Source organism: Hemiscyllium ocellatum, chromosome 7 (assembly GCF_020745735.1).
Source record: "Hemiscyllium ocellatum isolate sHemOce1 chromosome 7, sHemOce1.pat.X.cur, whole genome shotgun sequence".
Taxonomy (NCBI): Eukaryota; Metazoa; Chordata; class Chondrichthyes; order Orectolobiformes; family Hemiscylliidae; genus Hemiscyllium; species Hemiscyllium ocellatum.
In genome coordinates, this window is record NC_083407.1 from 55432626 (window position 1) to 55446498 (window position 13873).

Consider the following 13873-nt stretch of genomic DNA (forward strand, 5'->3'; position numbering starts at 1 on the left):
CCTGGCAAGACCAGAATTTAATCTAAGTCACTAATTGCTCTTGAAAAAGTGGCCTGCTTTCTTGACCCATTGCTGGCTATGTGGTGTATTACATCAATAGTATTGTAAGTGAGATGCTCCAGGTCTTTCACCGAGCAACAGAAATGGGGAACTGACACAGTTCCAAGTGAGCATGGCATGTGACTTGGGGGAACTTCACAGACAGTGGTGGTCCCAAGCCTGGTTGCTCTTGCCCATCTCGATGGTAGAGGTTGTGGATTTGGAAGGCACTGTTTGACGAATTTTGGTGACATGCTGCAGTGCATCTTGTAGATTGTACATACAGCAGCAACAATGCACTGGTGGCAGAGGGAGTAAAGTTTTAAGGTGGTGAATCAAGTGGGCTGCTTTGTCTTGGATTATGTCGAGCTTCTTCAGCATTGTTGGAGCTGCACTCATTCGGGCCAGTGGGCAGTATCCTATGACTGTCTTGACTTGTCCCTTATATCTTAGCCCAGTACACTTCAAAATGATGTTTACAAATAATTCAATTGAGGGGAAATTATTATTGGTGATCTCAGTGATGAATATTGAACATGTTCATTTCTGAATTTCTCTGTGCACAAATCTAATCAAGATATTAAGAATATACCTCCATTCAAATACAGGCAGAGAATATATGAACATAAAAATTAGGAGCAGGAGTAGGCCTTTCAGTCCTCGAGCCTGTTCTGCCATTTAACAAAATTTTGGCTGATCTGATTGTGGCCTCAAATCCACATTCCCACCTACCTCTGATAACCTTTGATTCTCTTGTTAGTCAAGAACTTATCTACTCTGTCTCAAAAATATTCAATGAATCTGCCTCCATCACTCTCTGGAGAAGAGAGTTCCAAACACTTACGACCCTCTGAGAGAAAAGATATCAGATCATGTGAACATGTTGAACATTATTCATCAATGTCATCTATAGTCATTTGTGCACTATAATCTGTTCTTTGGAACACAAAATTGAAAGACAACTATAAAAGTGCAAACCAAGCAACTACTTTAGAAACAAAACTTGCTAAAATTTTGGCTCAATGCCAGAACAGACCTGCATTGAACAGTTAGTATACAAGACAGTAATAAAGAATGAATTAAGGCTAAGAAACACAACTTCCCATTTAAAAAAAAATCCTTTAGTGCTTAACCCATTTTTGTCTACCATTACAACAAATTTTCTCCACCAATATCCCCCAAATTTCCTTTCCCCCAAAATGGTAGGATGAAAATCTCTTGTGTGTTAAAGTGTAAAGACTGAGAACACAGGCTGATCTCACTAATAGAAGACAGGCAAGATTATAACTGAACAACAGGCCACACCTAAAGAACAGATAGTTTGAACACAGGCGAAAGTGAGGGGCTGATGAAGGGCATTTGCCTGAAACGTCGACCCTCCTTCTCCTCGGATGATGTCTGACCTGCTGTGCTTTTCCAACACCACACTCTCGAACACAGTCAAGGTATGTCACCATAAAGTAGGTAGAGAGAACCAAAAAATTCAGGGCTCTCTGGATAATAAAAAACACAGGGATCAAAGTGAAGAAGAAAAGGTGCATCTGTAAGAAATGCCAGGTGGATAATATCTAACCTAAAACTAGGCTGGTAACTGAAAGTTCAGAGGAGAAATGAAAAAAAAAGAAAGCAAATAAAAGAAGCAGAGAGAAGAGAAGCTCCTGGAAGCTAATATAAAAGGGAATTTAAAAACCATTTGTTGACATTTGAATAGTAAAAAAGCGAAAAAAAAGGAGGTACTGATGGACCAAAAAGGGGATTTACGCACATGACTGAGATATTAAATTAATCCTTTCATGTTACCATCAAGCATCTGTCTTTACCAAGGAAGAAGGTATTTGAAAGGACAGGGTGAAAGAGGTAGTCGTTCAGGCAGCTGAGAGTTTGGAATTGGTAAGGAGGTAGCATTGTGCACAACATCTTCAAGAAAAATTGATAAGGCACCAGGACTGGATAAAGGAGACTAAAGTACTGCAATGTGACAAAAAGCATTCCAAAAAAGTGTAAAGCTAAGCCCAGCAACTACAGACGAGTCAATTTAACTTTAGGTGCTGGGAGAGCATTTTGAAACAATAATTAGAGTTATAGAGATGTACAGCATGGAAACACACACTTCGGTCCAACTCATCCATGCCGTCCTGAGATCCCAGCTCAATCTAGTCCCACTTGCCAGCACCTGACCCATATCCCTCCAAACCCTTCCTATTCATATACCCATCCAGCTGCCTTTTAAATGTTGCAATTGTACCAGCCTCCACCACTTCCTCTGGCAGCTCATTCCATACACGTACCATTCTCTGTGTGAAAAGGTTGCCCCTTAGATCCCTTTTATATTTTTTCCCTCTCACCCTAAACCTATGCCCTCTAGTTCTGGACTCACCCACCCCAGGGAAAAGACTTTGTCTATTTATCTTATCCATGTCCTCATGATTTTATAAACCTGAAATGATCACTCTTCAGCCTCCGATACTCCAGTGAAAACAGCCCCAGCCTGTTTAGCCTCTACCTATAGCTCAAATCCTCCAAACCTGGTAACATCCTTGTATATCTTTTCAAACCTTCCAAGTTTCACAACATCCTTCCGATAAGAAGGAGACCAGAATTGCACACAATGTTCTGAAAGTGACCTAATCAATGTCCTGTACATTCATAACATGACCTCCCAACTCCTGTACTCAATACTCTGACCAATAAAGGAAAGCATACCAAACGCTGCCTTCACTATCCTATCTACCTGCGACTTCACTCTCAATGAGCTATGAACCTGCATTCCAAGGTCTCTTTGTTCAGCATCACTCGCTAGGACACTACCGTTAAGTGTATAAGTGCTTTCCTAAAATGCAGCACCTCACATTTATCTTCAGGACAAAATAAAAACTATTTGGGCAATGTAGAATAATTAAGAAAAGCCAACATCAATTTGTTTATGGTAAATTTTGTTTAACTAACTTGAGAGCTTTTTGATGAACTAATGCAAGGGTTGATTAGGGTAATGCTGTTAATATGGAATACATGGAATTTCAAAAGGCATTTAAGTGCTACACAACAGACTTGTGTGCAAACTCAGGACTCGTAGAATAAAGCAGACAGTAGAAACATGGATCCACAATTATAGCAGTTCTGAAAAAATGTCAGCCTGGACTTGAAACATTAACTTTATTTCTCTCTCCATAGATGCTGCCAGACCCGTTGAGTTTTTCCAGCATTCTCTGCATTTGTTTCAGATTTCTAGTATCTGCACTATTTTGCTTTCATTTGAGTGTACCATCCTGGGCTTTATCAATTGGAGGTTTGTGTACAAAAACAAGGAAGTCATGTTAAACTTGAATAATGCACAGGTTCCCCCCAATTGGAGTAATTTGTCCAGTTCTAGGCACCATATCATAGGAAAGATGTGAAGGGATAGCGTGCAGAAAAATTTCACAATAATGGTTCCTGTGATGAAAAACTTCAGTTTTGTAGAAAATTGGAGAAGTTGGGACAGTTTAAAAACTAAAGTTGCTAGAAAAGCTCAGCAGATCTGGCAGCACCTGTGAAGAGAAATTAAAGTTAACGTTTCAGGTCCAGTGACTCTTCCTCAGTTGGCACAGTTGTTCTTTGAGAAGAGAAGGTTGAGAGAAGATTTTATAATAGCCTGGACAGAACAGATAGGGAGAAAGTGTTCTCAAAGATCAAGAACCAGCAGGCACTGAATTAAGTTACTTGGATAAAGAAGCAATGGCAACATAAGGAAATGTTTTCTACTTTGCAAGTGGTTAGAATTGGGAATGAATTGCCTGAGAATGATGTGCAGGCAGGGTCAATCAAGGCATTCATGAGAGAATTGCATTATTATCCACAAAGGAAGGACAATGAGGAAACGCTCTGTTCTCTGGTACTTGGTGTATTGCTGTTTTCAGCAAACCAGCACAGACATGATGGATGAAATGGCCTTTTTAAAATTCACTTGTGGGACTTGTAATTCACTGGGCATTGCTGATGGGCCAGCATTTATTGCCTGCTCCTAGCTGCCCTCGAGAAGGTGGTGGTGAGCTGCCTTGTTGAATCACTGCAGTTCATATGCTGTAAGTAGAAGCCTGCACTGTCATCATTCTATGAATCAAGAAAGTTTTTTGTAACAAGTTTGTTAACATTTTTAATGGAATAAATGAGTTAATTCTAGCATGAATGCAAATTTGGCTAAGTGATGAAAAACAACAATGGTAAATGGTTGTTTTGGAACATGAGAGCGGGCCATGGTGGGTTCTGCAGACGTTAGCAATTGCTATATTGATCTATACTAATGACATAGGCTTGGCTGTGCAAGAGCACAATTTCAAACTTTGTAGATGTTATAAAACTTGGAAGTACAGTGAACTGTGAAGAGCCTAGCGATTGACTTTAAAAGGATAAAAATGGGTAGATGGAATGAGTGTATATGTGGCAGATAAAATTTAACAAGGGAAGGAATGAAGTAATACATTTTAGTAGGAAAAATGAGCAGGGAAATATAAAATGCAGGATAACAATTCTAAAGCAGGTGCCAGAACAGAGACACCTCAGGGTAATAGTAAATAACTTGATAAGGTTGTAGGTCAGGTTGCAGAAAGAAATTAGTAAAGCAAACAGGATCCAGAGCTTTGAGGCATTGAGCTAAGAAGCAAGGATGTTATAAACCAGTAGGTTGGGCTCAGTTGGTGTAATGTGTCCAATGCTGGTAATACAGTAGGAACGATGTGAAGATATTGAAAAGGCTGCAGAAAAGATCTACAATAATGCTTCCATGGGATGGGAGACTTCAATTAAATGGATAGACTTGAGAAACATGAATTGTTCTCCTTAGGGAAGAGATGTTTGAGAGCAGTTTGTTAGAGGCATACAAAATCATGAGGAGTTTGAACAGATTGAATAGGGTGAAATGTTACATTGGCAAATTTTCTGGAAAACTGGAAGGCACCAAATTAAAATGACTGGCAAAAACACCAGAGATGACTTGAGAAAGTGTTTTCATACAGCAAGTGGTTAGGATCTGGGAGCACAACTTAACAGTATGACAGAGACAAATTAAGTCATGATTTTCAAAAAGAAATTGGATAATTATGTGAGGAGAAAATATTTTTAGATCCATGGAGAAAATGTAGGGGAGTGGGATAAGCTGGCATGGATACAATGGGCCAATGACTCTTCTGTACCATAAAAAAAAGATGATTCTATAATTCCAGAAGGAAGGTCTATTTTCTAGGCTTCTGACAACGCTGTGAGGAAGTACATATGAGGAGCTCATGGGAATTCACCTTCAGACATTTCTATTCTCTCTGGCATTTTGCACTGGCCTCTCTGGTAGCATGGCTACAAACTATCCATTAAGTAGAGCATAGTAGACACAGACCGATGACATATAATACTACAGTTATAAGATTTTATACTTCCTAGTTTAAAAACTATAATCTTTCCTGTTTAGAATGCAACAGTTAATTTGAAAACTGCCTTTTATGGCTGATGTTCCAGAAAAAGCCTGACACTAAATTAAACATTTCCAGCTGTTCCAGTTTGCTGTCCGATGATTTTCTAGTTATACAATAACTGATCACTGTTGAAAATGTTTATTTGCTTATGGATACCTTAGCACTGTTATAATCTGCAGCACTCACCTCGTTGTATTAGCCGGTATGCCAGACTGCATTGACCATTGCTTTGGTTCAGTACTTAAGGTCATGTCCTCCATCTTAAGATGAGATGGAAAATTCTTGTCCAGTTGTCCCAAATTATCAACTTCAGGAGTCCCTGACTGAGCAAATTATATCAGAGTAAAAAGTGAATAATCTAGAAACACACTTTATTTCTGAAAATAGTAAGAAAAATAATTATAGTAAATAAAGAGAATCTCAACTTGAACTTTTAATTGTAATAATTTCCTCTGTTCTTAATTTTTCTATTTGATACATTGTTTTCAATTGAAAGATTGGGCAGGTTTCCAAGCTTTGAAGATGCTATTCAATAGATCACTGCTCAAAATGATCCATAGTCTATAAAGTTTTCATTGTCTCCCTGTATAAATGCCTACCAATGGCTTGACATCTTCTTTAATGGCACAGCTGAGCATGAAAATTGCTCATGCATTCATCTATCCATAACAAGCATGGTCCCTAAAAATCAGGGTTACCTCTGACAATGTTTTTTAGAGCAGGATCTAAATTTTTGCTGGTATGGAAAACTGCACATTTTTCACTCTAAGACATAATAGCATAATAAGTTATCTGGTTAGAAGCAGTTTCTGAGCTGTTGTTGATGTGATGAGTCTATATCATGACTCCCATAGCTAAAATAATAAAAATCTTTGTAGCATCCTAGGGTAATTTTACTGCTTCCATGAGACTGTAAGGCTCATCAACTCCTTCAAGAAATGTTCAGTCACAGCAAACATCAACACACTTTTCACTGAAGAACACTACTGGACGGCAAACTACTTAACACAACTGCATCAATCCCTTTTTTCAGGTCTCTCAATTGAAAAGAATTAAGACTTCTAGTAAGCTGGAAAAATACAATAAATACAAAGCCCACATTCCTTTAGGGGCTAAAAATGGGACGCCATTATTTTATTCAATTAATATCAATCATATGATGAGATAGTGAGCACCCCTATTGGTTTAATGGAGAACAATATTCTTTTTGTTTTCTGACTGCAATGTGAAAATGTAAATTATTGTTGACCTCAGTACTGTTCCAACTTAATAACATTTATGATCTGGAATAAATTATCTGGTTGTGAGATAGTTACCCTAGAGTGGAGACAAATTAATGCGTTTCCCATGGCAAGTAAACCAATGGAATCACTAAGCCTCTCCACATTGGGTGTGATATCCAGTTTGCCATTCAAGGTCTTCTCACTAAGACCTCTCTTGTAATTAATGAGACTGAACTGCTTAGCTTCCATGATAGACTCCATCACAGTGAGAGTCGATAAAGTGTCACGCTGGAAAAAGCATAGCAAGTCAGGCAGCCTTGAGGAGCAAGAGAGTCAATGTCTCGGGTTTAACTCTACATTAAGACTGGGCCAGTTCTGATGAAGGGTTAAGCCTGAAACGTCAACTCTCTTGTTCCTCAGATGCTGCCTGACCTGCTGGGCTTTTTCCAGTGCCACACTTTATCGACTCCATCACAGTGATATTATCTTCAAACCACTCAGTTGTTCTGCTATTGCTTCTCATGCGTTGATAATGTGATCTTGCTGAGTGTAGTATCTACAGATTCAAGAGAAAATTCAAAGTAACATAGAAGACTTCTCCTGATGTCCTGGTCAACATTCATGTCTCAATCAACATCACTAAGACAACTCATTTAGCTTATTGCCATGCACAGATTATTGTGGTTTCTACTTTACCAACTCAATTATTCTTCCAAATAGTTCATTGGCCATGAACTGCTTTGTGTGGCCCTGAGGATCCATGAAATGAAAAGTTATTTCCTTTCTTTCCACACACAGTAGTTTTTAATGAGTCATGAATTTTATAAATCCAGCCGTTAGCTAGTTGGACCAGAATTTTGACTGACACACGTCTCCTTCTGGCCTCTAAAGAAACATAAACATATAAATCTTGATAATGCCCTTTTCTGGTACAGATCCCATTCCTGCTGACTGACCAGGTATGAAATGTGTTTCTGATGAAAAGCTCTGTTGACTTTAGGCTGGTCTTCCTGATGTTTACTCAGAAAAGTAGGCAAATAGAAATAAATGCTATTCCTGAAGAATATCAGTGGGTAAACACCCTGTTTCCATTGAACAAATAGGATCAAAATAATCCTTTAACATTTCCTTTATTCTAGGTAACAATATTCTATCTCTTACAATAGTTATTCTTTTGGGTTATTGAGCCTGGATTTGCATCCTTGAGTCAGGTAACAAGAACTATGAAAATCTGCTTCAGGAGAAAGTGATAGGAGATGGGATCGTTATTGGTGGGATTGGAGGTGGGCGGGATAGAATTGCCTGGTGCAGTCAGCCTGCCAATCCAGAAAGGAGGGTTTGAAACAGCCAAAATAATAACTAGGGGCTGAGGTAGACCACTACATAGGCCCTATGCAGACTGTGTCCAGGAAGGTACACTGTAATAAGAACATAAAAATAGTGGATAAGCACTTGAAATGTCATAACATTTAAGGTTTATGGGTCAAGTGCTGGAAACTATAATGTTTGGATAGATTGCCGCAGATTTGATGGGCCAAAGGGCTTCTACTATACTATGACTCTAAGGTGCAGGAGTGGGCCACTCAAAACCTCAAGACATCCTAGGCATTCGACAAGATCATGGTTGGCATGCCCCAGGCCTCAATTTCTCTGTCATAGCCCTCAACTCCTTAATACTTCAGAAATCCATTTTATCTCCTCTTTAGATACTTTCACTGATCTGGCCTCCACAATTCTCTGCTGTAGAGAATTCCAGACATTCATTACCCTCTCAGATATGAAATTTCTTCACATCTCAGCTTTTAATGAGTGTCCCCTTATTCCGTGACTATCCCTCTAGTCGAGGTTTCCCCAGTAGTAGAAATATCTTCTCAACATCTCCCCTGTCAAGCTCTGTCAGAATCTTATACGTTTTAATAAGATTACTTATTGAGACAACAAACCACAAATGATCTCGATAAGCATATAGCATGGTCTTTTTGAATGGATGTATTAAACAGCTTCTACAGCTCAAACAATAGACAAGTGCTTGTGTATTTCTTTTATGGGTAAGTGTGTAGACAGAAGAAAATATGTTGCTTTCTTGTAGATTTTGAACATAAAATTAGAATTTGCTTGACCTAAAGGAGAAGAGTCTTTGCCATGCTGGGCTTTAGCATTTCCATCCCCATTCACCCACTATAGAGTATATGTAAGCAATGGAGCCAGAATGTATTAACAAACGCTTCATAAAGTCATTTACTCACTGTCTTTACTTATGTGAAAAAGATATCTACTTACTTCAAGGTAATAAAAGACTCAATCATCCAGACTCATTAAAATATAAATAGGTGAAATCACAAGCATTTCTATAACTACACCTTCTGAAATTGACAATAGAGATCATCAGCCAGAGCTATTCATCAGGCAGGGGCTCAGAGTAATGAATGTCTGGGCTCTTGAGCTTTGAGATTTTACCTTACAGTTTCCTGAGTCACCATGAATTTCCTCCTTCTCCCACAAATGTGTATCAGTTGTTTCAACGGGAGTGGGGGAGGGTTTATAATTCTCACTCTCTGACTTGTCTTGAATTATGTCATTAGACACCTCACTTGTAAGCTTCATCTGCACTGTCCTGAAAGAAGGAGAATATGGTGATTATCATTGTTCATTACTCCCAATATCAGCAGTTACATTGACAGTATTTTCTGGAACAGTCAATACAATGAATGGTAAAAATCATGAAAGTAGTAACTCGAGCCCCATTGGCAAGTTAACTAGTGAAAGGTCACACGGTCGGAAATGACAAATGACGTCTACAGATTACCTTCAGAAAATGTCCGGAGGTGATTCTTAGACAAAAATAAAGCCGATCATCCTTAATGGATTACAGACTGTTCAGTGAAAGAAGAACCTAGAAGCAGTTTATCAAAAGAACATTTAAAACCAAGCAAATCTAAAAAATGAAATGGAATGTATGGGTTACTAATATTAGATGATGTTGTTTGAAATTGACTCTTCAGGGTGTTTTCATTAAATAGTTTAAATATACTGGTCTCATGGATGAGCATTGAGACATGACAGTTGGTTTCACAACTGAGCACAACAGCACAATAGTTATAATACAATAGTCGTAATCCAACAGACTGAAGCTTAAGGTTGAATCTCAGCATGGCAGCTAGCAAATTTAAATTCAGTAAATGAAATAAACCTGGAATAAAAAAACAATTTTTATAATGCTAGCCATCAAACTAGCAGATTATCATTTTAAAAAGGCCTGGATGGGTTCATCCATATTGTTTAGCAAAGAAAATCTACCATCCATATATGATCTAGCCTATATGTGACTCCACATTATTATGAAATCCTTATAACATTTAAGAAGGAAGTACTCTTGCAATGCCCAGGCAGACAAGGCTATGGGCCAACTGTTGGAAAATTGATTAGTATAGTTTGGTGGTTATTTTTGACTAGCGTATGTTCGATAGGCTGAAGAGCCTTTTTCTGTGCTGTAGACCTCTAAGACTCTATATTTCAGCAATATTATTGTCTGTTAAATGCCCACATGGCAGGTTGAGAAAATACAGGATACTGGATTTTATAAATGGAGGCTTAGAATACTAAAGCAGAAGTTCTGTTGAACCTTTCAAAACATTTGTGTAGCCTCAACAGGAATACCATGTCCAAATCTTGGCACTGCACTTTAGGAAGGACAGAAGGCAGAAAAGACTTACACATCTAGTGATGAGGAACATTTCTTAGGTAGTAAGATTGGAGAATTTGGGACCATTTTCCTATGAAAAGAGAAGGTTGAGAAGAGATTTGATAGACAAATTCAGAACTATCGTCAAGATTAGAGTGGTGCTGGAAAAGGACAGCAGGTCAGGCAGCATCTGAGCAGCAGGAAAATTGACGTTTCAGGAAGGAGCCCTTCATCAAGAACAGTATTGTCCGAAACGTCAATTTTCCTTCTCAAACACTGCCTGACCTGCTGTGCTTTTCTAGCACCACTCTAATCTTGACTCTAATCTCCAGCATCTGCAGTCCTCACTTTCGCCTATATTCAGAACTATGACAGGTCTGAACACAGTAGCTAGAAAGAAATTATTCCTATTGGCAGAGGTGTTAAGGACCAGTGATGACAAATTTAAGATGATTGGCAAAAGAAATAATGGTGATATGACGGAATTTTTTTTAACTCAGCAAGTGATTCATATCTAGAATTAATCTGCCTCTCAGGTGGACACAAATAAAACTTCACCCTTCAAGTGGCACTGGTTAGGTACCTGAAGAGAAACGAGTTGCATGATTATGGGAGAATGGATGGGAAAATGAGTTGCTATTCACAAAACCAGCAAAGGCAATTTGGACCAAATGACTCCTATTTTAAAATCAACCAATAATTCCATGTATCAATTTAACATAGTACAATTACATAAAATGGCTAATATTTCAGTCTCAGGTTTGCTGCAGTGAGATTCAGCGCAAAGCAGGAAGAACAGTACAGTCTATTCGCATGAAGAAATGCATGTTTCTTCGACGTTAATTGGTTTTAACGCGATTGAAGAATTTAGATTGTTATTTGTAGAACACGAACTCTCTTTACCTGTATTAGCTATAACATGATTCCGGACTCAGTAGTTTAAATGGCAGGGCTATTGTGCAGCTTTCTTATAACGCAAGATCGCACGAGACTGGAGCTATCATACTATATCAGAACAAACTATATCTCAGTTTTCACTAGGGATCCTGCTGTGTTTGTGCCCCTCTGTTTCTCAACCTCTGCTTCTGACCGTCTATTCATTTCCTTCTGTTTTTCACCCTGCAGATTTCAGGCCTCAATGCTGAGTTCAATAACTTTAGAACCTGAACACCTCATTCCATGTCCTCTACCACCCCCATACACAAGGCCCTGTTATCATAGAGGCTGCTTTCAGCACAGCGAACCCATTTAGTCCCTATTATCAGCTTTTCTCCTTTCGTGACTTATCATCCGTTCCTTTGTCTACCTAATGTGGTCTTTTTGGGCTTCGTCTCCATCATCCACTTATTCTTTCCTTTCCCAAGATTCAGTGGGCTCAAAACGTTAACTCTGCTTTCTGTCTACAGATGCTGCCTCACCTGCTGAGTTTCTTCAGCAACTACGGTTTTGTTTTACATGATATGACCTCGCTGAAGCTGAACTAGTACTGCAAGGGAGGCTATGTTGTGGAGAAAAAGATCTCAATATTAACCCTCGCCCCACACAATGGTCAGGTTAAAGACTTCTGCATGGAGAGCACACTCCTAACATTCTGATTACATGCCTACAGCTTTTTTTATAGCACCAGATATCATGTGGGACAGGACAGCAGTTAGGTAATTGTTGGTGAGCATTTCAGGTTTGTTTTTGCTCTTCAAGTTAGAAAAGTGTGTCACTCTCAGAACCGAAAATCTGAAACTTACTAGTCATCTATTTAATTAATAAACCACGTTGGCATGCACTACTGCCTCACAGCACTAGAGACCCGGGTTCAATTCCCACCTCAGGTGACTGACTGTGTGGAGTTTGCACATTTTCCCTGTGTTTTGCGTGGGTTTCCCCCAGGTGCTCCGGTTTCCTCCCACAGTCCAAAAATGTGCAGGTTAGGTGAATTGGCCATACTAAATTGCCCGTAGTGTTAATTGAAGGGGTAAATGTAGGGGAATGGGTCTGGGTGGGTTGCTCTTCGGAGGGTCAATATGGACTTGTTGGGCTGAAGGGCCTGTTTCCACACTGTAAGTAATCTAATGTAAGTAATCTAAACCACATCAACCAATTTATCTATTGAATTGAACTTATTGGTTGACCAATAATTTTGACTAAATACATAAGGAAACAGTTTAGATAGTGTGACAATGCTATGGCATTAAGAGGTGTGTTTTGTCCAGATTTCTTTTAGTGAGAAAGATTGGGGGACTGGTGTCAAGCAGTCTTTGAGAAGATAAACAACTTCTGAGGCCTTGCGGTGTTTTTTTTTGGAACAATAAAAAAACAGCCTGAGTGGGTGTGGTCAAGCTCTCACAGATCAAGGATTTTTAGTTAGCTTTTGGCAGTTGTTGCTAGAGTCTCAGCAAAGTTGGAAGGCAGTGAATCTCTCCCAGCACTACACTTGCTCTCTTTGAAATGTTGTTTGATATTCTTTCCTCCTGGATTGGAGAACTGCATGTGAGACAACCTATTTTCTGAATTTGCCTTTTTGCCAAACCTGTGTTTATGGGATGTTACTATATTGGAACAGTTAATTAGTAATGGTTACTGTATCTATTATTCTGTTAAGATTTCCATTAGAGTTGTTATTCCAAGTTCTTCATTATTTTTTGTATTTTAACTGTAGTGTTTGGGTAAATTGAGTTTTGCTTAACGTTGTGTAGTTTGACCAATCGAATTGCACCGTGAATACAACATCTGACATTTACCTTTAAAATAAGAGAATGTTAGTATCTATTTTGGGGGAAGGGGTGGGCTGGTCTTGTCCATAAAAATAGATACAACAGCAGAGATGGTGTGTTGTAGCTTCAATATATGGGCAGTATAGCAATCTCAGACAAGCATATGTGCCTTAAGTGTTTGCAGCTCAAGGAAATATAGTCAATTGTTGAGCTGGAGTCTATGCTCCTGACACTGCTGGGCATTGGGCGGGAGAGAGTTACCCACGTACTTCCTTCCAGGAAAAGTCTTAACACTCATACTTTAGAATTGGTCAGAATGATGGGACAGTGATTTAGCAAGTATGGAAATGCAGGATGTGGTGATGGAGGAGATCTACTCCTGTTGTTTTATCAGATACAAGTGGCTTGTTGCCTATGTGGACAATAACAAGGATTGCGGGGTGGAAGGGCAAATGGATCACAGCACTATTCTGCAGAAGCCCATTCAAATGGGAGGAGTGTAAAGCAATGTGCTAGTGTTAGGGGACAGAATAGTCAGGGAAATAGGTAATAGTCTCTGCCGTCAAGCCCATGAGTTCTCAAGGTTGCCTGTCTGCTTGGTGTAAATGTTCAGTCCCTTTCTTCAAAGGGTGAGAAGAACTTGGAGTGGGAGAGAAATGATCCAAATGTGATGATCTTCGTTTGAAATTAACAACATTGAATGAGGTTCGACAGACAGAGTTTAAGGTGTTTTGTTTGGAATTGAGAAACAAAGCCTCAAGGATAATTTCTAGATTACTG

The 13873-nt window shown here is 39.1% G+C and overlaps 1 protein-coding gene across 1 annotated transcript in view; it reads right to left on the minus strand.

Moving 5' to 3' along the window:
* c7h7orf57 (chromosome 7 C7orf57 homolog) overlaps positions 1-13873 on the minus strand; it is a 44771-nt gene that overhangs the window by 16958 nt on the left and 13940 nt on the right. The window contains exons 3-4 of the mRNA XM_060827762.1: positions 9161-9317; positions 5667-5803 (exon numbers count right to left, since the gene is read on the minus strand). Coding sequence (XP_060683745.1) covers positions 5667-5803; positions 9161-9317 — 294 coding nt within the window. The remainder of the gene's footprint in view (positions 1-5666; positions 5804-9160; positions 9318-13873) is intronic.